The sequence below is a fragment of the Larus michahellis genome, chromosome 1, assembly GCF_964199755.1.
Source record: "Larus michahellis chromosome 1, bLarMic1.1, whole genome shotgun sequence".
Lineage (NCBI taxonomy): Eukaryota > Metazoa > Chordata > Aves > Charadriiformes > Laridae > Larus > Larus michahellis.
The window spans coordinates 17,594,782-17,621,507 of record NC_133896.1 but is presented as its reverse complement, the minus strand read 5'-3'; the positions used below and the strand labels follow the sequence as shown (position 1 = coordinate 17,621,507).

At 48.6% G+C, this 26,726-nt stretch overlaps 1 protein-coding gene and 1 long non-coding RNA gene across 2 annotated transcripts in view; one reads left to right on the top strand and one right to left on the bottom strand.

Moving 5' to 3' along the window:
• Positions 1-10,891: 10,891 nt before the first annotated feature.
• On the bottom strand, positions 10,892-15,466 carry LOC141742960 (uncharacterized). Its single transcript, XR_012586944.1, has 2 exons — positions 14,809-15,466; positions 10,892-14,595 (listed from the first exon to the last, which is right to left on the bottom strand). It is a non-coding gene; the product is annotated as an uncharacterized LOC141742960 (long non-coding RNA).
• A 312-nt stretch (positions 15,467-15,778) lies between these two features.
• The window catches only part of CELSR1 (cadherin EGF LAG seven-pass G-type receptor 1), a 175,054-nt gene continuing 164,106 nt past the window's right edge, over positions 15,779-26,726 (top strand). The window contains exon 1 of the mRNA XM_074586485.1: positions 15,779-19,024. Coding sequence (XP_074442586.1) covers positions 15,838-19,024 — 3,187 coding nt within the window. The 5' untranslated portion in view covers positions 15,779-15,837. The remainder of the gene's footprint in view (positions 19,025-26,726) is intronic.

Here is a 26,726-nt window from a genome sequence, read left to right as displayed (position 1 = left end):
AGGGGACACTGGGAGGTGCGTACCACTGCTCCCCTTCCAGCACCCTCTGCCCAGGGCCCTTGAGACTACCCAAGGTCTTAAATTACTCATTTATAACAGAATTCCAGTCATCTGCATGCAGACATATTCATATAAAATTCATAGTCGGTGGCATTATTTTGCACGTGCCAAATTCTGCTCCTCTGATGGATTTTAGGAAACCACCAGGCGTGTCACTTCACTCTTCTTCATACACTACTCCTAATCTCAAAATCCTATGACATCTTAAAATATCTATCAGTTTCACCAAATTGAAATATTGATGTACTTCAACTGCAACGTTAATACATTTTGAAGTTGTTTTTTGGGGGGTTGTTGTTTGGTTTTTTTGGCTGGTGAACGAGCAGTTCTGTATGCTGGCATTATGGGGGAGAGCTGAACATCTACAGCCCTGCTCCTCCAAGTCAGACATGGATTATGAGCAGCCTCGTTCAAGCTTATACACGCGTAGCCTGTGGTGTAATGGGGTCCTGATCCACATCAGGGGCTCCACTGAGCTGCTGCAATGCGAATAATAATAAGCACAGCTGATGGATAAGGTCAAGAAAATGTTTGTCTTTGAAAGATCAGGATTGATGCTGTTCCTGTACAGAGAATAAATGACACATGAAAATTTGCTCCTTGGTAGCCCAATAACTTACCTTTGTTTATGTTTCTCCTCTTTACAATTAACCCCTGAAAACTCATGAAAACACCATGAATATAATATAGATACTGTTGTGTATATTTAATATTTAATACCTTTGAGTTTTGGTGCTATGGTTTGACCCCTTTTTTAAATTATTCTTTTCAGAATGCCAGATATGAAAAGACTGCGATTTAGAAAACTCTTCATAGGCAAATTAAGTTTTCCTATGAAAAACAGGAGACTCTTTCTAAAGAGCTTCACTGGATGCTCTTTGAGAGAGCTAACATTTACTCCACTGTTTTTATCATTGTCTTAAAAGGTAGAGCAACTCTACCGTGATTCATTTTTCATGCTTTGGGTAGGAAGGGATAATTGGAGTGTGCTTCATACTGATTGTCTGCAACTGCTTTCTAATTAACTAATTGACTACAGAGCTAATGAGATTCAAAATTAATTTTTATATTTGAATTTGGCCAGACCTATTTTAAGAACCATGAAGACAGGCTGGCCAGAGGCTTTCATTTGATGTCAATCAGACCAGTATTTTGGAAATACTGTTATAGTATCGCCTGGGCAGCTATTTTGCAACGGCTTTTGCCTCTACCTGCTGGCTGGAAGATGAATTGCATCATTCCCGGTTTTTCTTTGTTGGGAGGCAGGCAGTCCTTTGGGATAAGAATATATATAGAAACATGAAAAACACTGTCTAGGGACTCATTTTTTTTCCCCATTCCATAGCCGGGTGAAGAAACTATTGGAAGGAATTGGTGGTACGGATATGTGAATAAATATGATGTATTCATCACAGTTAGCGTCAGCAGTCATGACTTGCCTATCTGTAAGAGTTCTTTTAAGGCATCAACAAGCAAGTGTCAACAGACAAGCAAAACCCAACACATAGATAGAGTCAACTCGATTTTCAAAAGGCATTGGGGAAATCCTTCAACAACAGCTCATAAAGTAGCAGCCATGGAGTAAGAGGGAGCGTCTTCATGTGAGCAAGCGATTGGCAAAAAACAGGAATACACAAGCAATATTCCCAGGGAAGGGGAGTCCCAGCTGGAGTCCTACGCTGACATGTGCTGTGGCTGCTCTGAGCAACTGATTTCTAAAAAACCTGCAGAAGAAGGTGAATAATAGACCTTCAGGGATAACAGGTAAAATCAGTCAACCCTATGCAGCTGTCCAAAGTAATAAGGACGAAAGTTACTTCAGCAGTTGCAAAAGGGCTTCAGAATGCCCAGAAACTGGACAGTAAAATAGCAGATGAAAATTTCAGATAAAAGGTAAATAAGTTTAAGTAAAACCCATTACCAAACCCAATTCAAATTTCCAATATGCAGAGATACAACCTGAACCAGCTATTGCAAATCGAAACATGATGCGCGGTTCTGGCCCCCCATCTCAAGGCAAATATGATGGAAAAAAACAGTTACGGAAAAAAGTTACAGCCTTTAACCCTGAAAAAAAATAATTGAGGGGGGACTATGATGGCTGCCCACAAAGTCCTGAGCGGTATGAAGAAAGGGAGCAGAGGCAGTGCCCGAGGGCGTGTGAGGCCCCGAGCAGGTGGCAGATGCTACGGGGAGGGCAGGGGAGGGCTCCTCACACAACACCTGCTGAAGCTGCACAAGAGCTTGCAGGAGGATGCCAAAGTTTACGCAGCTCAGAAAGCAATCAGCCAAATTTGTGGAAGAAAAATCCATTTGGCACCATCCAAAATGAAGGCGTCATTTCTGGTCAGGAAGTCTTCGGACCACAAATTGTCGCAGTCTGAAAGCGCTTTCGGGAAGCACCAGTATCTGCTTGTCCTCTCCTTACGCTCTGCCTGCAAGACCTGTTACTGGCGACTGTCAGAGACAGGGCAACAAGCCAGGCAGCCCTTTGCTCTGCTTATTCTTGATTTTTATGTATCACTCGCAACCAGTACCTTCCACATTTGAGAGAGACCCCAAAGGCTTCTAAGTTTTTGCTGGAGCACATCTCATCTCCCACTAGATTGCATTTAAAACCTCAGCAGGAGCTGTTTATCTTCAGAGTCCATGATAGGAATGGAGAAAGATAGCCAGAAAAGCCTCAACTAAATGTGAAAGAGAGCTACAATCTTTTCCATTATTAAGTCCATACAAATCCTACACTGAGAAACTGCAACATACTCCTATAGTAAGCGTACTTAAGGAGGCTGTATAGCATGCATAGGGCACCTTAATTCTGGCATACTTTGGCTCTTGAGAGCTTGACTTTACAAAGACAGTAATGTTCATTTAATTTGGTCTCTGTGTGTGGTTTTGCCAGAATAATTACCATGAATCATTTATAAAATCAGCAACGCTTTACATTTGCACTTGTTTTGAGATGACTTTCCTTTGTCAGGCCCAGTGTGGCTCAAGCTGCCTGCTCTGTTCCGCAAGAGCAGGCAAAGCCCACGCCAGACGTGGACACTGACCCGGTGGAGGGTCCTGTCCGCCTGCATCCTTCGGGCAGACTGTGTCTCAGGGCAGCCAGTGCTCCCGCAGAGCTGAAACCCTGAACGAGGTCCATGGTGAGCACCAGCGCTCGATGGACCTGAGAGATGCTAAGCACCCACAGCCACGGCCACCTGACCTGCGGGCATGGTCCTCACTGCATGGCCAGCCTCTGACAGCACTAAGAATGAAAAGACAGGTCTGTGTGGCTTTCAGATACCCTGATGGGTGCCAGATAAATCCTTGCAATGACAGTACTTATAACAGTAATACAGTGGCAATCCCGCCCAAGCAAGGAAGCTGGGCTCAGACCTGCCAGCAGACAACCTGTCAGCTATGATTACCACATCCCGGCCTACCTCACTTAGCAAAACTGTCAGCGGATAATTCAGCAATCTAAATGAACGCGTCCTGCCGGGGAGGTCCGTGCAGCGCCGTGTGTGTTTGGCATGCCAGCTGCTTCTGACGGAGCGCCACAGCGCTGCAGGCTCATGCCCCGAAGCAGTTCCTGTTGCCGGGATTCAGACTCCAAGGGAGAGAGAAAAGCACAGAAAAATGCTTGATTAGGTGCCACGTCTCTTGGATCACCCCACCATCACCTCTGCACATCCGCAGGAAACCTCTGTGTTGGCACCCAGGTGATGAGGAGCAGGGAGGAGGCAGACACTGGGCAGCTCTTCCGGCACTTCCAGGTTTTGCTGGCTCGGTGTCACGGGAGGACAGGCTGGCTTGGCACAGGCCGAATACAGACCACTGACAATCGTCCCAGGAAGCTCGGTACCAGGTAGGGAGCCTGTGGAGCTGTGAGATGATTGGCATTTTCTAGTTTGCAGCCACTTTCTACTGCAGCGTTATATCTCAACAAGTCTTAAGAGAAACTGGTCTCAGACGGGGCCAGAAGAGAGGGAACGGTGACTGGTGATCACTCCCCGTCAGTCTCCTCCTCTTCTGCACCACCTCAGTAACTCTCCTAGCTCCATTCTTCTTGCCCTGTTCTATCCTGCCCCTTGTCCACTCTTCATTGTCCTGTTTTGAATCACGGAATGGTTGGTATTGGAAGGGACCTCTGGAGGTCATCTGATCCAACCCCCTGGTTGAGCAGGGCCACCTAGAGCAGGCTGCCCAGGTCCATGGCCAGGTATCTTTTCAACATCTCCACGGATGGAGACTCCACAACCGCCCTGAGCAACTCGTGACAATGCTTGGGCACCCTCACAGTGAAAAGGTGTTTCCTGAAGTTCAGAGGGAACCTCCTGTGTTTCGGTTTGTGCCTCTTGCCTCTGGTCCCGTCACTGGGCACCACTGAGAAGAGCCTGGCTCCATCCCCTTTGCACCCTCCCTTCAGGTGTTTAAATACATTGATGAGATCCCCCTGGGCCTTCTCTTCTCCAAGCTGAACATTCCCAGCTCTCTCAGTCCTTCCCCACAGGAGAGGTGCTCCAGCCCCTTCATCACCTTCGTGGCCCTTTGTTGGACTCTCTCCAGTATGTCCATGTCTCTCTTGCACTGAGGAGCCCAGAACTGGACCCAGCACTCCAGTTGTGGCCTCCCCAGTGCTGAGCAGAGGGGAAGGATCACCTCCCTCAACCTGCTGGCAATACTTCGCCTGATGCAGCCCAGGATGCTGTTAGCTTGTTTGTGGTGAGGGCACATCGCTGGCTCAGGAGCCCTGGCCCTGACTCAGGCCCTGTGTACAATAGACCAAATTCTGCTTTCAGCTATTCCCATGGCTTAAGAGGATTTTCTGGATCAGGCTGAGTTTGGCTCCATTAGCTAGGTCAGTGTAACAGGGCTGGTAGAGAAGCAGAGATTTTGCTCTGAGCTCGTCAGTGGCAGACACATTCAGTGTCGTGTTTTGGCTGAAAGGGCTTGCGCAGCCTCATCAAAACCAAAATGTTGCTCACCAGAGGCAGCAAGGAAAATGAGGCAAAGAAACACTCCGCAAAGTAACAAGCAGAAAAGCTGACAAACAGCAAATCCCTCCGCTGCACGGGACCAGAAAAATGCTGTGGAGCTCCCCTGAGAAGAGAGATGACCCTGGATGTACTCTAATAGCCACCAAGTTCCTACCTAATGGACTAGCAAGGCTGACTGACCCTTCCTGTATTTTAGAAAAATGCTGTCTTGGGAGCGAGCAAACCATCTGATCAGAAGTTATAGCATATGAGAAAAGCAAGGATTTTTTAAGAGAGCCATACGGCAGTGCAACAGATGGGGACCATGGAATAGGACAGGGAACAATCCTGGCTGTATTAGAATAAAACACAGATACAGGGCAATATGCCTCCACCAGCCCTACTATTCCCAGATGCTCTGGCATCTGCAGGGTATATGCAACATGCAGTTGGGTGAGAAAGCAAGGGGAGAATAGGAAAATTCCCTCTTACAAACAAAAAGACTGAAGGCTTCCCTTCACCCCCTTTCCGAAGAAGCAACCCACTAGTGCCCAGCTATTTCAACGCTTGAAAAATCCAGCATCCCAGTGCTACGTCCCATAAATAACCCAGGATTCTTCTCTGCCCCTGCCCATGCTGATAGCACGGTTTGCTTATTAAAATTTTCAGAACAAGTCAATTTTGACAACCTTTTTCATCAGTCACAGTGGCAGCTACAGGAATATTTTTAGTTACAAGTCTCTCAGCCTCCTCAGAGTTCAGAAAATATTTCATTCTTTGCCCTGTGAGTGGAAACGGAGACTAGCGCTTCCTGATGGTACAGCGATGCTCCCCGGATGGGTAGCAGAGGAGGCGGTGGGAGTCCCGATGCTTTGCCCATGGCCTGCAAAACCCAAGTGCACCTTTGCATTTTCCTAACCTGATGTGGCAGAAGGTGCGACAAGTTGTGGAGATAATGGCTAGGGGTGATGCTGCACGCCCCACTAGGAATGTCCAGAGGTATTCCCAGGTGATTTTTTTTGCACCTGAAAATGTACTTTGTGCCTCTGAGGACAAAGACATCATCAAGACGGCATTCGTAGCTGTAGGTGTGGTCTGGAGAAGCAGGCAGGGGCACGTGGTGCCATTGTGGCTCTGCAGAGCCCAGCGCTGTTCATCCGGGAACTGCTGCTGGGGCAAGAGTGACGGCGGGATTTGAAACCAAAGCCACTCCACGAGAAACCACCTGGTGTGACTCTCGTTACCGTGGGGACTGTGGGACCTGTGTCTGTCGGTATCGGGAAAAATGTCTTGGCAGCAGCGGTAGGGACGGAGTACAAGCCTGAGAGCCTAATCCCCTTCCTCCGCCCCAGCCTGTGTAACTGCTCATTATTTTTGTCCTTTTTCCTGACTGCAGCTTCTGGGCTAGAATACCTGAAGATAAGGGTGTTTTGGGGGAATGCCAGGCAGAATAAGAAATGTCCCCTGGCTGTACCTGAGCAAGAAAGAGGGTCCCCTTGTTTCCACAGGGCGCATCCTCCCACAGCTGCTGCGGAGCTGCCCGTGGGGCTGCTGCCTGCAGAGGGGCTCCAGCAAATAGGCTTGACCAATTTTACTTAAAATCAGAATTTGGAATGTTTCCCAGATTATAATTACCTACATACAAATATAATGATAATTAGGCTACCTAACCGAGACCTCAGAGCACAAAGCTGACAAGTGATGACAACTAAATTCGTTACGAGCGCAAATGTCCTTCCTCTCTTTTATGAAACAATACTGAGTGATCCCAAAGAAATCCAGCAACCAGCGACATGATCTGCTAATACGTGCTGAGCCCGGTGAAGGCTGGTGGGGAGGCAGGACAACTGATTCTCCCCCCCAGGAAGAGCCTTGGTGCTACATAACTAGTAGAGGAGCAGAAAAGCGGACAGTTAAAACGTTGGACTTTGAAAATATAATATGTTTCATCCACATGAAGTGAAAGTGAACTTTTAATTTAATTTATACTGGGAAATAAGCTAGGGCGGGGGCTGTTCTTTGGCAGAGAGGCCAAATGGTGTAGCATGGCTTGCACCCAGAGAAAATCTCTTTCGCTTTTCCTGACATACAGAGGGTAACCATGTCCAAATTTCTCACTGGGCACGGTCCCAGGGCTGTGCTGAGCCCAGCCTGGCATGGGCTGGCCCAGGGGGTGAGCTGGCATGGGGCAAAGCTCAGCCTGAGAGCCTGGCAGCGGTGCAACACACCCACCGGTCACGCACCTCCTGTGGGGTCTGCAGGAGGACGTGGTGCCTCTGCATCCCCCTCCCAGAGACAGAGAAAGGCTAAAACGGGGCCCCTCACAGTCTTACTGATGCTTTTTAAAGCAATTTGGTGTACTGGCTTTTCAAACACTTTCTATTTTTTTGCACTCAGAGGTGCCAAGCCCCAGGGATGATGACAAATGCTCAGAAATATGTGACGAAATGCATCTACAAGAAAAAAAATGACTCTTCCTAGGCCTCTTGGGAAAAGATGAAAAGTGATGGTGGTGCATGGTGTGCTCCCAGAACAGGACTAGAAACCAAGACAGTGTCTTCCCGTCAAACTCTACGTATGAAATATCACTAAGAGGAGGAAATAGCGTTAGCTATAATACCTCTTCTGCAAAAAATACAGTGATTAAGAGAGATGCTGAACACCTATATCACCTTCTTGGTCTTTTTGCTGAGACAGTCACAAAGCCTCAAACCCCACCATTAACCGAGCAACCTGCTACGCTGACTTCATATTCCCACAAGAAGCATTTCAGCTGACATTTTATTTTTCCAACAGGTCAACTAATACCCTGCCTGCAAGTGTTTCATTACGGCTGCGTGCTTCCTGCCCCAAGAGTCTGAAATGCCTTGTCTTTGAACGTGATTGAACTTCTGGTAAAGAAACAGTTTAGACCAAAGTCACGGTGTCCTTGCTTTCACTCCGCCTTCATGCCCGTCCACCAGAAGCCCTTTGAATACTCTTTTATAAGCAGTTGAAAGAATTTCCCTTGATGGTTTTCCTGTGCGAAGGTTGCTATGTCCAAGAAGCCCATGGCAAGGTCATGGAAAACAGGTGACAAAGCCCCACTGCCGGGAAAGAGCTGAACAGAAAGGTGACCGAAGTGTGTAGATGTTACAAAAATAGCCAGGATTGTTGAATCTAACCACATCAAATCTAACCGTCTTCTGGAGGGGTGAAGAATCTGGTGGTGCTGAGTGAGTGGGCAATATAATGGCAGATGATGCTCCGTGCTGATAAACAAAAAGTAACAGAGACTGGAGGAAAAAACATAATCCTGTCTCTATGTAAACCATAAAAAGTTCAGAAATATATTAGTTCGCTCTGGAAAATAATATTTTGGAGCCATTAAAATCCCTGGAAAATGATGTTTCAGTACTAAAGGAGTGACAAAAGAGCAGAGAGAGCTTAAGGAATTACTATGGGAGAAACTGGAGCAGGCTGGAGTCTAACAGCACGTTACAAACACCCAGGCATAGCCACTAAGGAGCGGTTACTGATGGTGGTAAGAGAACGTTATCTCCATACTCCCCTGTAAATGCAGAGCATGCCTACGCTGTGAGCAGGCTGTGCAGTCCTGCAGGAGGCTGCTCCACAGCCAGAAGCCTGTCTATCAGTACCCGAACCCTGCTACTCAATCTACTCATGCTCCATGTCATCTCCTTACTCCACCTGTTCTTGTACCACCATCAATAACTGCCCCTCGGTAACTGCCCCTGGCTGTTTGTAATGCGGTGTTAGAGTCCAGCCTGCTCCAGTCCCTAACCTGTCTCTTAACAAGCTAGACGTGTCTATCATCTTTTGCACTCTTTCCTTACTAATTACACACACAGAAACACACAGAATGGTTCGGGTTGGAAGGGACCTTAAAGATCATCTAGTTCCCACCCCCCTGCCATGGGCAGGGACACCTCCCACTAGACCAGGCTGCTCAAAGCCTTGAACACCTCCAGGGATGGGGCATCCACAGCTTCCCTGGGCAACCTGTTCCAGTGTCTCACCACCCTCACAATTCTTCCTGATATCCAATCTAAATCTACCCTCTTCCAGCTTGAGGCTGTTACCCCGTGTCCTATCATTACACCCCTGACAAAGAGTCCCTCCCCATCCTTCCTGTATGCCCCCTTTCCCCTGATTAAATAACAGAGGCTGGCAAAGCAAGGAAACCTGTCCTGCTGCACCTTCATTTTGATGGGCTGGCAGCAAATTTTCAGCAAACTCACCTGAACCCCTTGGGCAAAGCCACAGGAGCTGATTTTTTAATCTGTTTGTACAACATAGGGTGATCCCCTGCGAGAGAGAAAAGGGCAAGTCCTGCAAAACAAATGGTAAAAGGTAATTCCCAAGGGTTTGCTTTTCACTCAGTACCCGTGTTAATGTATAGGAGACACCTGAAAAGGGAAGAAAATCACATGAATTTGTAGCCCTGGGCCTTCTACTCTGCTTACTTGAATTGGAGCATTAGTCTTGGGTTTTATATACTAGTTTGTTATAGAATTTGTTACAGAGCGTGTTAGTTTGTACGACTACATTTCTGACACATTAGCCTCTGCATCACTTTTCCCATAAATGAAAGTCGAGCCATATTCAGCTTTTATTTGCTCTTGGCCACCGTGCAACTTTGGGGCATGAAATTTGCTCTTCTATTGGTTTCTTTGTCTCCTTGCATGTCGTAACTAGTGGAGCCTTTAGCTAACGTAAGTGAGGAGGGGAAAAAATACCCAAACCAATTTAGAGTGAGGAAATTCACAGGCAGTGTTTGAGGAGGGTGGAGCTGAGCTCCTTAGGGTAAATTATAAATGGGTGGTATTAAGTCTAAGGAAATAAACAAGTTCCAACACCGAATTGCTGCTATCTCCACCAAGGATTTTAAAAGAAGCAACAGTATGATTGGCTACAACAAACTCACTAAGAGCTCTACATTGTTTCTCCTCTTACTACAGAAGAGAAGCTATGTACAGCCAAGAAGCCTTGAACATCATTCCTGCAATAAGGATCCCAGCATTTTGGAATCCATTCTTGGCTTTAAGAATAATGAATGTTAGCAATAAAAGTATTTTCTGAAACATTTCCAAACCCGTGTGGTTCCTGCAATAGGTGAGGGTTCAAGTTTCACTTTATGGAGCTCGAACTAATTCTTCTGTTCTTAAAATAAACTCAGATGAAACGTGAAAAAAAAGTAATGGCTTTTGCTTATTTGGTCTTTCTTGAGTTGGAGGTGGAACAGATTTGTATGGGGATTGGAAGTCCAAATGCCTGTTCATAGAGCAACTTGTTATCATGCTTCTTTCTAGTGATTGGAGAAAGCACCTGAAATCCTGGTTTTATCCAATTTAAATTCACTAAAGTGACTCTGGGACTCAGCTCCAACACTTGGATCAGTTTGTCACGCTGCATCGGGTGCTTCGGGCAGATGGAGACCCTGCGGTGCCCAGTCCCAGAGCACCAGGGGAGAGTCAGCTCCCACCTGCCTCCTGCCACGGGCAGGGGAACAACATCTGGCCCTCAAAAGTGAGGAATTCCTTTTAGCTTTCATCTCTACTTTTATGTTAGGTGTTGTCTGGGACCACAGAAGACTGATCTCTGCTGATGCGCGGTCCCAGACTCTGAAGAGACCCAGCCTTGAGGGTAGGATGTAACAGCAAGCAGCACGGGTAGTCTGAAAACTAGCAAGTTGTTTGTTATTTGGGTGTTTTTTCATGCCTAGTATGTTGTTAGTTTATTTGAAATTATGGATAATAAATTACGTTCCCCTCCAGAACCCAGTTTTCTTCACTTCTAATGTATGGCACAAAACTTCTAGTTTCTTTCCAGGTGTCGGAAAATCAGAAGGTTGAAGAATAAAGTGTGGTTAAAGGCTGCTTTATTACTGCCTCTTGTGGTTTCAAAGATTATTTTCTCAAAGCATTATTTTAGCAGAAACAGATCATTGGTGCATTTGGGAAGTAAATAAATGCCGTTATGAATACACGTTGAGATGTATCAATTCAGATTTAACACTATGGATATAGAGATCCCATACAAGATACAGTTTGTGTTACACGGATGCCTAAATTTGAGGATAATTTTTCTTCTCATGCATAACCCCCCCACCCAGCAAGAGTTTAGAAGATAAAACCACGGGCTGGTGGGGTGGGGGACACACTGCAAATATTTCACAAATATATGTAATATATTTTTGCAATATATTTCACAAATCCCATGGCAAAAAGCTTTTCACAGCTTATTCTTTTTTTTTTTTTTTTTTTTAAAGTGAACTATTTGTAACACGGCATTACTGAGCATGAATTTTTAAGCCTTTCCTTAAAGTATGGATGGGCCGAGGTGAAAAAAGCTCCATCTCCTTCCAGAGAACCACCTCCTCTGCAGGGATGGATGTTACACTGAATCGCTTCATTCCCAACCTTAAAAATCGTTATTGGACCTGGATGCAGGCAGCCCCAGCTCTGCTTTCCTCTTCCTCTGGGCTACAGATCTCACAGCAGAGTTTCAATAAAGGAGTGATTCTTGGTCTCTTCCCTGGACTCGTAAACTTCATGTTTTAAGAAAATCACTTGAAGATTAATTGTATTTTTTTTAGAGCTGAGCGCTGAAGGGTGATGAGCAACAATACTATTCTTTTTTTTTTTTTTTTTTTTTTAGCTTCTCAGTTTTGTTTTAAATTCACTTTGGAAAGAAACTTGAAATACTTCACTCCCGGGCAAGTTGAAACAGAGCATTTTTTGAACTGTGAAATGAATATGTCATCAATAGGTACCAAGGAAACAAAGGGTCAGGGAAAACCTCGCCCACTTGCATATTTTTATGGCCGTTGCCCATCATGGCGATGTCAGTGTGATTTCTTCTATAGAAAAAGGGCAGCTTATACCAGAAAATCTGCAGAATCAGACGCAAAGGGAATATCTGATTTTCTCAGAAGGATGAGCCCTCACTGAAAACTTGCCAGTTAAAACAGGAGACAGATGTAATGCTGATTTTCCTCCCCACCTTGAGTTGCCTTTACCAACTGCTGGGGTTCGCCGTTGCCTTCTCTGCCTCTTCTGGACTCGCAGAAGCAGCAGCAGAAATGGATCCCACCAGCCCTGACCGCTGACCAAGCAGCGACCCCCGTTTCCGTATGGAGCAATATGGGACCAGTGGGAGCCACCTCACCATGCTGGGGGCTGAAAATGGATTTTATCTACTCTGCCCTGGTGATGCTGCATCTGGAGTATTGTGTCCAGTTCTGGGCTCCCCGGTCCAAGAAGGACAGGGAATTGCTGGAAAGGGTACAGCAAAGAGCTACCAAGATGATTAGGGGACTGGAACACCTCTCTTATGAAGAAAGGCTGAAGGATTTGGGTCTCTTCAGTCTGGAAAAAAGACGGCTGAGGGGGGACCTTATCAACGCTTATAAATACTTAAAGGGTGGGTGTCAGGAGGATGGGGCCAGGCTCTTTTCAGTGGTGCCTGGGGACAGGACAAGAGGTACCGGGCACAAACTTGAGCAGAGGAAGTTCCATCTCAACCTGAGGAGGAACTTCTTTCCTTTGAGGGTGGCAGAGCCCTGGGAACAGGCTGCCCAGAGATGTGGTTGGAGTCTCCAACTCTGGAGACATTCCAAACCCGCCTGGACGCGTTCCTGTGCATCCTGCTCTAGGTGACCCTGCTCTGGCAGGGGGTTGGACTAGATGGCCTACAGAGGTCCCTTCCAACCCCTACCATTCTGTGACTCTCTGATTCTGTGATTTGCCAATGTGCTAAATAACTTGCTCCTTTCACTAGGGCAACGAGTCGGTCTTGCATTTCAATACTTTATGCACCATTTTGCATTTGAAATCTTTTTCTATGGTAAAAGGATACGACAAGCAGTGTGACACGTGAAAGGAACAATAGGGATTATACAATTAATGAGAAAACGGTGAAACGCATTAGATAAACAAGACAAAATTAACTGAAAATAAAGGGCAAGTCATACGAACATGAATAAGATGGAGAATTTTGTGTAATTATGCACGTAATTGATTTCATACAGATGCCTTTACAATATCTTCCCTTTCCAGACGCACGGATGTTGCCTTTTGTTGCAATAAAATTGAAAGAAAAAAAAAGTTTAAACTGTCTTTTCTCGGGGATCTATTTTATCTAATAAAAACTTTGTAAACATGTACTTGGACCTCACTTTTAAAAATCCATAAGAAAGGAATATTTTGTAACAAAACCTAATTTTTCAAAACGTGGGCATTAAGCATCTCAATCAGGAAAATGTAGAGAGAATAAAAGTGTGGAATCAAATTTGGGTTTTCTTACTCAGAACGCAAGTTAATATTGATATAATTTAAACCAGCTAGAGAGTGAGTTGCTTGTTTTCTAGAGTATAAAACAGATCACTACATCTACTCAAACTTGATACAGGGGAGGTTATGTTTAATTTTTTTTAACCTATTTCTTTCCTCTTCCTTTTCATGAACTATTATTTTTATCAGAGGATCTGAAAAGCCAACTAAGCCTCTAAATTCCATTAAAAAAAAATATCTAAATGAGTAAAGCTGAATCAGCTAAACATCTTCCAAAACTGCAATTTATAAAACCTTTTTTCCTGTGACAGACACATTGGCAATAATCCAGGTGGGTTTTTTTTCCTTTTTTTCCCTTGCAATAATGCAGTTCCGGAGATGAAAACAATTTAAAGAAGCTGGCTTTTTTTCCACAGTCTTCTTGTAAGTGCTGAAGAGCCTGAACTGACAGTAACAGATTGCTCTAAAAGTTGCCTTACAGCTCCTACAAGGCACAGCATTTTGCAAAATCCCAGTCGGCCACCTTTGGCGGCATATTGCTTGCCACCCCTTGGTCTTCTTCGCACGTAAAGCTCTTGTACACTCGGCACTGGTGAGGCCCCACCTCAAGTGCTGTGACCAGTTTCGGGCCCCTCGCTACGAGAAAGACATTGAGGTGCTGGAGTGTGTCCAGAGAAGGGCAACGAAGCTGGTGAGGGGTCTGGAGCACAAGTCATACGAGGAGTGGCTGAGGGAGCTGGGGGTGTTTAGCCTGGAGAAAAGGAGGCTGAGGGCAGACCTTATCGCTCTCTACAACTACCTGAAAGGAGGCTGTAGCGAGGTGGGGGTCGGTCTCTTCTCCCAAGTAACAGGGGATGGGACAAGAAGAAATGGCCTCAAGTTGTGCCAGGGAAGGTTTAGATTGGATATTAGGAAAAATTTCTTCACTGAAAGGGTTATCAGTCGTTGGAAGAGGCTTCCCAGGGAAGTGGTTGAGTCACCATCCCTGGAGGTATTTAAAAGACAAGCAGTCGTGGTGCTGAGGGACGTGGTTTAGTGGCGGTTTTGGCAGCGTTATGTCGATGGTTGGACTCGGTGATCTGAAAGGTCCTTTTCAACCCAAACAATTCTACGATTCTATGATATTTGCCAGCGATGGTACGGTGGGCACCTGGACGTTCTCCTCCAGGCAGGCTGTCCCCGGCAGCCGCGGGGTGCGCTGCCCGCGTCCTTCTCGCCGTACCCACCAGGGGACACTGCAGCCGCAGGGATGAAGGCTCAGCCTGGGCGCACCGCTTCCACGCACGCATTACAAAGGAAAAGAAAAAAAAAAAAAGGAAAACGGTATAAAGCGTCTAGCATAAATTCACAGAATTGGCATTATAATCACCAGCGCAACATTTACATGCGGGGTCTGGCTCTGCTTCTTCCCACAAGCTACCGAAGTTTGCATCTCGTCTGTAATGATTTGCAATTGCCCCCAAGAAATCTTTCATTCCAGATCCTACCTGCTGTTCCGCACGGCTGGGAGCAAAGCGTGAGAGCATGTCAGCAAAGCAGCCCACCGCCGGGCCACTCGGCACTCCCCAGCCAGGCAGATGGTGCTGATTTTGCCCTGAAAAGTACTTTTTTTGGGGTTCTTTTTCCCCTCCATAGGGAGAATTTTAAATAAATAAATAAACGAACAAATAAATAAATAAATAAAATTCAGTTTAACTTTGTTCCGGACGACGGATCCGAGGCGACAGGTGGCTCCTAGGTGCCTTCTCGCGGCAACCCCGGCCCCCGAGGCGGCGGGGGGGGAGCGGGGCCGCCGCAGCGGTAGCGGCACCCCCCGCCGCCTCCTCCCGGCGCGGCCCCCCAGCCGGGGCGGGCGGCTCTCCCGGCTGCCGGGCGGCGGGGCGGGAGCCCCCCGGGGCCGGAGCGGGCCCAGCCCCCGCTGCCGCCGCCGCCCGGGAGGGGCCGGGCGGGGCCGTCGGGAAACCCCGCCCCGGGCAGCGCCCGCCGCGCTCCGCGCAGCCTGCGCCGCTCAGGGCCGCCGCGGAACCCAGCGGAGCGGGGCGGCAGCAACGGGACGGGACGGGGCGGCCCCGCCGTGTCGCGCAGCCACGCGGGACCGCGCCGTCCGTGGGCCAGCCCCGCCGCGGGCGGGGGGGGGACTTCGGTATTTAATTTTCTTTTTTGTTTGTTTTTTTGTTGTTGTTGTTTTTTGTTGGGGTTTTTTTTCTTTTTATTTGGCGGAGGAGAGGAGCAGCAGGTTTATGCTAATCGCCCTGTCGGGAGCGGCAGTGGGAGGAGGAGGAGGAGGAGAGGAGCCATTTTGAACTCACTTCAAAGTTTAAGGTGGAAAAGTTGGAGCTCTCCAGCCCCGCTGCCCGGGGGACGGCGACGGGGCGCGGGGCTGCGGGCGGGCGGCGGGGGCGGGGTGGGGGGAGCCGGGCCGGCGGCTGATGGATGAGGGCGGGCGGGCAGCCCGGCGGGTGGATGGATTGTGCGGCAGCCCTCTGCCCGGCACCGCTGCCCGCTGAGCCCCGGAGATGCTGGGGCTGTCCGCCGCCGCCTGCCTGCCCTGGGCCGCCCTCCTCTGCGCCCTGGCGCCGGCGGGCGGCGGCGAGCTGGGGCCGCCTCGCTCCGCACCGATCCTCCACCTGCCCCCGGGGGCCGCCGAGCGCCGCGCCGCCGCCGAACCGCCCGTGCTGCCGCCCGCCGGGCGCCTGAGGGCGGCGGGGGCCGCGCTGCGCCGCGCTCCGCCCGCCGGGCCCCGCGGAGCCGGGCCGTGCCCGCGCAGCGCCCGGCGGAGGGCGGCCGCCCAGCCCCGCGGAGCCGCCGCCGGCTGCGCCCCTCCGCCGGCGGCGGGGGAGGAGGAGGAGGGCGGCGGGCGGCGGGGAGCGCGGCGGGCGCGGAGCCTCAACAGCCCCCCGCAGTTCCAGCTGCCCAGCTACCAGGTGTCCATCCCCGAGAACGAGCCGGCCGGCACGGCGGTCATCGTGCTGCGGGCACAGGACCCCGACGAAGGGGAAGCCGGCCGGCTGGCGTACTCCATGGAGGCTCTCTTCGACGAGCGCTCCAACGACTACTTCTCCATTGATGCCGAGACAGGCAGCGTGGTCACCGCCCGCAGCCTAGACCGGGAGACGAAGGACACCCACGTACTGAAGGTGACCGCTTCCGACCACGGCTCCCCACGCCGCCGCTCGGCCACCACCTACCTGACGGTGACGGTGAGCGACACCAATGACCATGAGCCGGTGTTTGAGCAGCCCGAGTACCGGGAGAGCATCCGGGAGAACCTGGAGGTGGGTTACGAGGTGCTGACCATCCGCGCCACCGACGGCGATGCCCCAGCCAATGCCAACATGCTTTACCGCCTGCTGGAGCCGGGAGCTGGCGATGGGGTCTTTGAGATCGACCCGCGCTCGGGGGTTGTGAGGACCCGAGCCCCGGTGGACCGTGAGGAGGTCTCCGAATACCACCTGGTGGTGGAAGCCAATGACCAAGGCAAGGATCCAGGACCACGGAGCGCCACGGCTATGGTGCACATCACTGTAGAGGATGAGAATGACAACTACCCTCAGTTCAGCGAGAAACGCTACCTGGTCCAGGTGCCAGAGGATGCCCCAGTGAACAGCCAGATACTGCAGGTGCAGGCCACAGATCGAGACCGGGGCAGCAATGCTCAGGTGCACTACAGCATCGTGAGTGGCAACCTGAAAGGCCAGTTCTACATCCACTCTTTCTCCGGTGCCATTGACCTGATCAACCCTCTGGATTACGAGACTATTCGGGAGTACACGCTCCGGATCAAAGCCCAGGATGGGGGCAGGCCTCCCTTGATCAACTCCAGTGGCATGGTGTCAGTGCAGGTCGTGGACGTGAATGACAATGCCCCCATCTTTGTGAGCACTCCTTTCCAGGCCACAGTGCTGGAGAACGTTCCTCTGGGCTACTCGGTGCTGCACATCCAGGCTGTGGATGCTGACTCTGGGGAGAACGCCCGCCTGGAGTACAAACTCATAGAGATGGCACCCTCCACTGGAGCGGCCCCCGTAGCAGGTGACTCTGCATTTCCTTTTCAGATCAACAACAGCACGGGGTGGATCACGGTGGCTGCAGAGCTGGACCGAGAGACTGTGGAGCACTATCACTTTGGGGTGGAGGCCAGGGACCATGGTGTGCCAGTCATGACCTCCTCAGCCAGTGTGTCCATTACTGTCCTGGATGTGAATGACAACAACCCCACCTTCACGGAGAAGGTGTATCACCTCAGACTGAACGAGGATGCGGCTGTGGGCAGCAGTGTCCTGACGCTGACAGCGGTGGACAGGGACGTTAACAGCGTTGTGACTTACCAGATCACCAGTGGCAACACCAGGAACCGTTTTGCCATCACCAGTCAGAGCGGAGGGGGGCTGATCACACTGGCCTTGCCCCTGGATTACAAGCAGGAAAGGCAGTATGTGCTGACAGTCACTGCCTCTGACGGCACTCGCTTTGACACCGTCCAGGTCTTCATCAACGTCACAGATGCCAACACACACCGCCCAGTCTTCCAGAGTTCCCACTACACAGTGAGCGTCAGTGAGGACAAGCCCATTGGCACCTCTATTGTCACCATCAGTGCCACCGATGAAGACACGGGGGAGAACGCAAGAATCACTTACATTTTGGATGATAACATCCCCCAGTTCCGCATCGACCCTGACACAGGCACCATCACCACCCTGATGGAGCTGGACTATGAGGACCAGGCCTCCTACACATTGGCCATTACAGCCCATGACAACGGCATCCCTCAGAAATCAGACACCACGTACGTTGAGATCCTCATCCTGGATGCCAATGACAATGCGCCCCGCTTCCTGCGCGATCGCTACCAGGGTTCAGTTTTCGAGGATGTGCCGCTCTCCACCAGTGTCCTCCAGCTGTCTGCCACCGACCGCGACTCAGGCCTCAATGGCCGTCTCCTCTACACGTTCCAAGGCGGTGACGATGGAGATGGAGACTTCTACATTGAACCCACTTCTGGAGTGATACGCACGCTGCGCAAGCTGGACCGTGAGAACGTGGCTGTCTACAGCCTGCGGGCCTTTGCAGTGGACAGAGGCAGCCCACCGCTGAAAGCCTCTGTGGATATCCAAGTGACTGTGCTGGACATCAACGACAACCCCCCTGTCTTTGAGAAGGATGAATTTGACATCTTTGTGGAGGAGAACAGCCCCGTGGGCTCTATTGTGGCACGCATCAGTGCAGCTGACCCCGACGAGGGGACCAACGCACAGATCATGTACCAGATTGTAGAGGGGAACATCCCTGAGGTCTTCCAACTAGACTTGCTCAATGGAGACCTCACAGCCCTCATGGACCTGGATTACGAGAGCCGGACAGAGTATGTGATCGTGGTGCAGGCCACTTCGGCCCCTCTCGTGAGCCGGGCAACGGTGCACATCCGCCTCCTGGACCAAAATGATAACCCACCTGTGCTGCAGGACTTCCAGATCCTCTTCAACAACTATGTGACCAACAAGTCTAACAGCTTCCCTTCCGGTGTGATTGGCAAGATCCCGGCTCATGATCCCGATGTGTCTGACAGCCTGGCCTACACCTTTGTGCAAGGCAATGAATTAAACTTGCTCCTTTTGGACTCTGCCACTGGGGAACTCAAACTCAGTCGCGATCTGGACAACAACAGACCCCTGGAAGCCCTCATGAAAGTGTCGGTCTCAGGTAAGCAAGCGTTTGAGGTTCATAAAGCGCGTAATTCTGCTTGTCAGACCAGTGCGGGGGCATGGGCAGAAATAACCCGCTTGCAGTTTAGCGCAGCTTTGGCTTTCCTGAGGCAGCAATTTATCTGTGAAGTTTTTGGAGAGGAACCACAAAAATGTATCAAGCCCATGTGCTGTGGATTGAAGTGGTGCGTTGAAGTTGTTTAGTAAACGTGTATCACAAGGGTAAATAAAAACGAGGGTGTGTGGAAGGGTATATACTCCCTCGGTTTAGGTGGTACCTCGTCTGAAGCTTTTCTGATGTGGTTGCACAAAGGTAATAAATGATGTAACTTGCAAAGATGTAGGGAATGCACATGGAGCTCTAACGCCACCTCCTCTCCCTCTTTTTTTTTCCTCTCTTAGAAAAAGAAGAGTTGAGATTTGGTATCTCTGCTTTTTTAGTAACAAAACACGTTTATTCCCTTCTGCATACCGGGAGCTTTGGCTGGTAGATCCGCAGACCTCAGGCCCAGGCCTGGTGTGGCCTGAGGTGGATGGGTTTGCATTGCTGGCGTGTGTTCCTGTGGGAGACGGCAACTCGGAAAGCCATGAGTTATGGCTGTGTAACGGCTGTGTAACGCAGCTAATTACACTGGGCTTGCTTTAGGAGAGCTAGGGGCAGATACTGGCCAAATACAGCCCCAAAATCAGCACTGCTGGGGGGAGGGAGAGGAGGGAAGAGGCAGGGGCACTGTACCATTAATTTCCTAATTTGTGTGTGTAGCCTGTTCGATATTGTCCAATATATACTTTTATATGAGCACATACGTGCTCTTAGGATATTATTCTTTTTCTGCGCAGTTGCTTGTTTATCATGGAATTACTTTTTATGCCTCTAATTGTGGCATCAATCATGCAATGAGTAATTTCCTCTGCAGGTGCCACTTTATAAAGTTTACCGTGGACCTGATCCCATACTTCTGTTGACTTTCAGAGGTTTAACCAGATCCATTCCTCGCTGCCTCTCGCCGCAACATAAAGCTAATATTTGTATTCTTTCCGCAAAAAAATAGCTGCAAGTACTAGGTACATAAAATGACATTTTGGGAGATGCTTCTTTTTGGATGGTTGTATTAAAAAAAAATAGTAATAATCAAACTGTGGCATAATCCTGGCAGCGCGTGTTTTACTGTAAGTAGTCAGGGTGTGCAGCGGGGCCTTGGGGGAGCGAGCCGCACTCTCCCTTGGGTTTGCAGGCTTGAGGTCCTTTTTGCTTCAAGAAAATGAAAGTGATATTAAGTGAACTGATTGAATTTATTGCGGTGCATCACTTGACAAGCCACTCCTGGTTCTTCCAAAAGGCTGGGGGGCAGCTAATGTGGTAAGTTAGCTCATAAAGGCCGTTTCCATGTCCTGTGAGGACTTGCAGAAAAAACAGACAGTTGGCTTGTGACCTTAAAGAAAAACATTTGGATTAAGGCGCAGGTGATTGCGTGGTCATTGTCTGCCTGAACCAGTAGCTCTTTATCTGGTAGCAGAAGATAAGAACTCAACTTGGAGCAAGGAGCTTGGAAAAGTCATTTGGGTAGACTAGATGAAGAGCGTGCTCAGGACGGAAAAAAAGATGACGTGAACTATTCCTTTCTCAATCTAATGATTTACTCAGTTTAAGTGGATGAAATCTCAGGTAGGAATGAAGACCTCTGTTTTCTTAAGTAATAGGAGCTGGGTCATTCCGGCATCATTGTTATGTTTGGTGAAGGTGTGAACTTTGAAACTCTGCGGTGATGTTGATCAGAACTGGCTGTCTGCTGCGTGTCTTGAGATATTTGAAAGATTAAAGCTTTTTGTCGATAGGATTTTCAAATAATTTTGACAAGCGCTGAACTCCGTTTGACGTTAATTTGGAGAAGTTTGCTGTTTGGAAATTGAAAGGGCAGAGTTTGGCAGCATGTGGTTGTGTCCAGGAAAATCTCTCACCTGCCTGCTTTCTCCAGTTTATCTGATGCAGTCTTTTAAAAAAAAAAAAAGACAGAGAAGAAGCTCAGACAGAAGTGCTTCACAGGGTTATCTCTAAGTGTTGCAAAATTCCTGCAAATCATCTGCTAAAATGACCTGCCAGTTAACTGAAAAACGTGTCTATGGAGTAGCCATTAACCTCTCAACCCAGACAAACACAAAGTCCTGCCCGGCTCCCAGCTGCTCTTCGGGTCAGGGGAGCATTGGAGGGAGCTCTTTATGAACTTGAGGAATTTGATCCGTACACGAGTCGGAAGTAACACTGCTGCTATAAAAATCGTATTTCCACCGGGTGCTGTGTTGTGCTGCATGGGAGCGTGCGTGAGGCTAGCGAGGAGCCGTGCTCCTCAATTAAATTGAGACTTTGATACTTGGCTCAAACCAGCATTCTTTCATTTGACTCGGGGATTATTCAAATAAGCACGGTAACTTTGGCTTTCTGCGTATAAACAAAATCATAGAATCATAGAATCATAGAATTGCTGAGGTTGGAAGGGACCTTTAAGATCATCAAGTCCAACCATTAACCTACCCTGACAAGAGCCACTTCTAAACCATGTCCCTAAGTGCCCCATCTACCCTTTTTTTAAACACCTCCAGGGATGGTGAATCCACCACCTCCCTGGGCAGCCTATTCCAATGTTTAATAACCCTATCAGTGAAAAAATGTTTCCTAATATCCAATCTAAACCTCCCCTGACGTAACTTGAACCCGTTTCCTCTCATCCTATCACTTGTCACCAGGGAGAAGAGGTCAGCCCCCATCTCTCTACAACCTCCTTTCAGGTAGTTGTAGAGGGTGATAAGGTCTCCCCTCAGCCTCCTCTTCTCCAGGCTAAACAACCCCAGCTCCCTCAGTCGTTCTTCATAAGGTTTGTCCTCCAGACCCCTCACCAGCTTTGTAGCCCTTCTCTGGACATGCTCCAACACCTCAATGTCCCTCTTGTAGCGAGGGGCCCAAAACTGAACGCAGTACTCGAGGTGGGGCCTCACCAGTGCCGAGTACAGGGGGATGATCACTTCCCTAGTCTGGCTCACCACACTGTTCCTGATACTCCTGATGGAGCTAATTGGTTTGGTAAAACCTGAAAACAGCACAGTTGGGATTTAAAACTTACTCTAACAGTGTAAATGTCATCGGAAATGGGGTGGGACGGTGGGCAGCCCTGGGCAGGCTCTGCCTTCGCCCTGGTGCCAACGTACCGGCTCGGCTGTGCCCCTGCAGCTGGCCAGGAACCGACCCAAGCAGGGGAATGAGGAATGTGGGTGATGTGGATATTAGCATTTCGCTGTGGATCGGGAGGGAGCTTTTGAAGTCTGTCTCTTTTGAAGTGAATCTTTCTGGGTGCCCCTCTGCCTGTGCCTGGCATGCAGAGCCCTCTGAGTGAACAACCCAGACCCCTTTGGGATGAAACTAATCCCGATATGCTCCAGGGATCCCTTAAAAAGACACATTCTCCTTTTTACGTTGTACCTTCAAGGCTTTCCTACAGAAAGGCAGAGCTTGGCCTTATATTGCCCATGCCTGCACATTCTGTTGTTAGGTTTATGTTGTTTTAACAACTGGGGTGAAACCTGGACCCTGCTGAAATCCTGCCCTTGCTTTCCAGGGGGGCGGGATTTTACCCTGGGCTTCCGAAACAGGTGGTCAAGAGTCCATCAGTCTGTGATTTCTTAGTGTTACTAATAAATACATGGCTTGCATTGACAGCATCATTTAAAACATTACTTTTTGTCCACAGTGATGTTCACAGTAACGTTAGGTTGGGATTTATTTGGTCAAATAATGGGTTAAACATTGCTCGAGTCACACAGCAGTCGCCCCTGTTAAACATTATACTGTGGTCCCCTCTGGTGCTGGTGTCGGGGGGGGGAAGGCTGGTGCTGGCCTCAGCTTTGCACAAACGTTGCACAAGTTTGCCCGGGTATCACATTGCAAACGCTGCTGGCACCTGCTCAGCTCCGCGGCCACACATAATCCCACTTATCATCCAGGACAGCTCGCTGGGATACAATGGATGTGCGGGCAAACGCCTCTGGGAACCCAGCCTGGTTCACCCGGGCAGAAAAAAACCCAACCGTACTGTATGCCGCAGCTTTTGAGTGCTTCAGATAAATGTAAAATACCGTTATAGAATATACGATTTGGGGAAAGCAGGATAGACACCCAGGTGTTTTTGAGGGCGTGCAAGCTCAAGTGTCGCCTTTTACATTTCTTTGGCTTTTAATCTCCAGTGGCATTTAGCGAGGTTATTGACTATCAGCAAATACAAATTAAGGTAGAGCTCATTTGTGCTGCAATAAACTTGGGATTTTTACTCAAGGCTTGTTAAAGGATCTTCATTATTATTGTAATTTAGAAGTCATTATGCTAATGACCCTGGATCTCCAGCTCTGTGCCTTCTCCATATAAATGGAACGGAAGGCACAATACTTTGGTTTAGCCCTTCTGATAAAGGTAAGGCCACAGCTGTGCCTGAGATGCGAGGCACTGGGGGGTTGTTTGGGCATGTGGAGAAGATTTGAGATTGAAGGGAAAAGAGGAAAATGAAGGAAAAGGCATCTCTCTAAGCTCAGGGCGCCTTTGGGCATGGAGGGCAAGTGCTGGGGATGCCGGCTGGGTGCCTCGGCAGCGCCAGGCTCCAAGCCCCCGCTTTGGGGAGCAGGGTGGAGGGGGCTACTGGGGCCTTGTGAGTTTTGGGGGACAGATCTTCGGAGTGACCCATTCTTTTAGGGGTGATGCTTCTGGCTGCCTGCGAGGACTTACTTTCGGGGTCAGCCAGGGGCAATTAGTGCCCAAACTGTTCTCCTTGGGCACCCCCCAGGGAAACACATTCTCGCCAGCGGCTGCGGTGGGATCCCTGTGGGTTACGCAGTTGGGAGATGATGGAAACGGATGGGCAGGGGCTTCTCTCCATCCCTCCGAGTGGGAGCAGGGCTTGTGCATGCTCGTGTTCCCGGGGGCTTTGGGCGCTTGCACTTCACACGAGCATCCTGCACCGAGAGAGAAAGCAGCTCGAACGCTGCAAGGACCAGGACCTTGTTTAGAAAGATAGTGTGATGCTGTGAGCTGTGAGATTGCAGCCCGGGTTGTTACTTGGTGTATTAAGGGGAGCTGTAGTGAAGGAAGACCCATAATGGTCAGTAGCGGTGGTTTTGAATGCTTGTTTATTTTCCTAACACATATTATTTTCCTAAAGTAGCAAAGCAAGAGTAGTGCCCATCATTTTGAAGTTAGGGTGTCTCCTGGATCTCGTGTGGCTACCTAAATCCTTTACTGCATCCATATAGGTTCTATTCTATCCCATCCCATCAGTGAGATGCATTTTAGATGTGTGTCCCTCCAGCCTGCAGGAATTTGACTTTCCCTCTTCAGCCGATTGACCTGTTCCAGCCGATAAAAAGCTGTCCCTGCCTTGTTGCTTTTGTGTGTGCTTCCTTCCACTTCATCCCTGGATTTCATAGGAGTGGTGTATTTTTCTTTCGAAAGACAGGAAAATGTCTATGGCTACGAGAGGAAAATATTTAGTGGAAGGCTGACTGACAAAATAACTTTTTACTGAGATAAAAGCTATCTTCTGCATGGAAATAAATAAAATAGGGAGTTATCTGCAGCTCAAGCTACTGTAAATAAGCAATGTCTTTGCTAAAATAGTTATCCCCAGAAAAAAAAAGAAATGTTTATCACAGCACACTTTAGAAAGTAAATGAGATGTTTTATCTCAGATAGGAGCTATTTTGTCAGTCAGCTTCTTTCAGAAAATGCTCCTGTGCAATGTAGCTGTCACTAAAAATGTTTGTTTCTCCCTGTTTCTGTCTGTGTGTGGTGCAGGGTGTATATTCCTATTTTTTATTACAGTTTTTAACAAGATGTTTCTACCTTAGCATGGCTTGGTGGTTGAAGCATACACAGATGGCACCTCTTAACCTTGTCCCACAAAGTGAAACTTTGAACCATAAATACTAGAGGTCACAGTCGGTTCCTGGAGAAAAAAAAACACAACTGTATATCAAAGCCCTACATAAACCCAAAGTCAGCAACGCTGTTTAAAAACCCAAGGCAGTGTTTGTATTTGCAGCATCTTTTTGTTAAGATTTCTGTACAAGCTGTTGGGTTACCTTGATTGAGAGGGTTTGAGAAATGGCTTACTGAGGTTACAGGGGGTTTTGGATGGTTTTGTACTGATAATTTTATTTTAATTTTTTATTGCCTAAATGTTGATGCTTTTTCCGGTGATTTCTGGGGAAGAAGGAGACTTTAGGATAACAAGCAGAAGGTATGAGAAGGATGAGACTGAAGATGTGAGAGGGAGAAAGATCTACTAGGTTTTTCTTGGTAATCAAGTCCCCAGGGATAGGAATTAAATTTAGAGAAGTATGATGGCGGGATTGCCAGGAAATTTTTTTCCCCCTATTTTCAAATTATTTGCAAATGGGGACATAGTTGTAATAACCATTTTTAAATTGGATTAGTAATTGTTTTATATTTTTTGATTATTTTTTAAGCTTCAGGGTATAGTAATGAATCAGTTCCCTTGTTGTGTATTCCCTTGTTGTGTATTCCCTGCTTCCCTCGTAGAAGTCACTGAAGTGCTCTTGCTTCTGACTTGCACTTTCGGGTTGGGAAGGATCCTCTGTTGCTCTGGGTACACGTTTCCTTGCAGTTCAGAGTTGGTTTAGGTTGGGGTTGTGGACCCTGCTGCTACGTGCCAAATACAGAATAAACATCGAATTGTTGTCAAGGGTAATGACAAAAGAACCTTTTGTTTAGAATACAGGAACAGTTTTCTAGGTTTGGATGTTAGGATGATAGTAAATCTGCAGTAGAATTAGTGGTGGGGAAAGCAGCTGATGTGAAGCAGTGGGATTTTATACTTCTTTATCTCCAACATCCCAAGCACTACCTGAGGAAGTGGCTGGCTGCTGATAAAGTGTATAATTTTACATTTGCTCATTGAATGGTCCATTTTCCTTCAGTGTATATACTTAATATCTTGAAACTCCCTTTCATTGTGGACTCCCATCTTTGAGCTGAGTGGATTTTCTCAGACATCCCATGACTGAGGAAAATAATGCTGGGTTTTAAAGTATGACATTAGGTGAAGGTAGGTAGCGTGCTAACCACTCTTCTGGTAGGGCTCTTGCTGGTGGGACCATTAGCAGATACTTTGATGGGAACCCAGACATCCTCACGTTTCCACCAGTCTGGTCAGAGTGTGGTCCTGGTGTCTCCCAGCATCTTCAAAGAAAGGTTGGGGAGACTCATCCATGGTCTCCTGCCTCCTCCTCAGGGTGTGCTGCAGGTCTGCCAGACTCCCTTGCAGCTGACGGGTTGTCTCCAGCAGCATTTTGGCTGGCTGGGTGCTCAGGGTCCATGGGTTCAGGGGCATGTGATAGCACGCAACACCTGTGACGGTGTGTACAGTTCAGCCAGATGTGTAGCTGCTGCTGAGGTCACTTTCATCTGGTTGTTTTGGGTTCAGGCAGCAATGACTGCACCGTAACATGGCTTCAGCTTGCCATTCCACCGGGTCCCTTGATTCCCTCGAGGATCAGGTGAGACAGAGACAAAGACTGTGGGAACGTGACCGCTCTAAAAGTTGGGAGCAGAATTACTTTCTGGGCAGGAAACAAACAAACGTGAAGCAGAAGCCTGTTCTAAACCTACGGGCTACAAATACCTTGTCAATATTTAGCAGCGT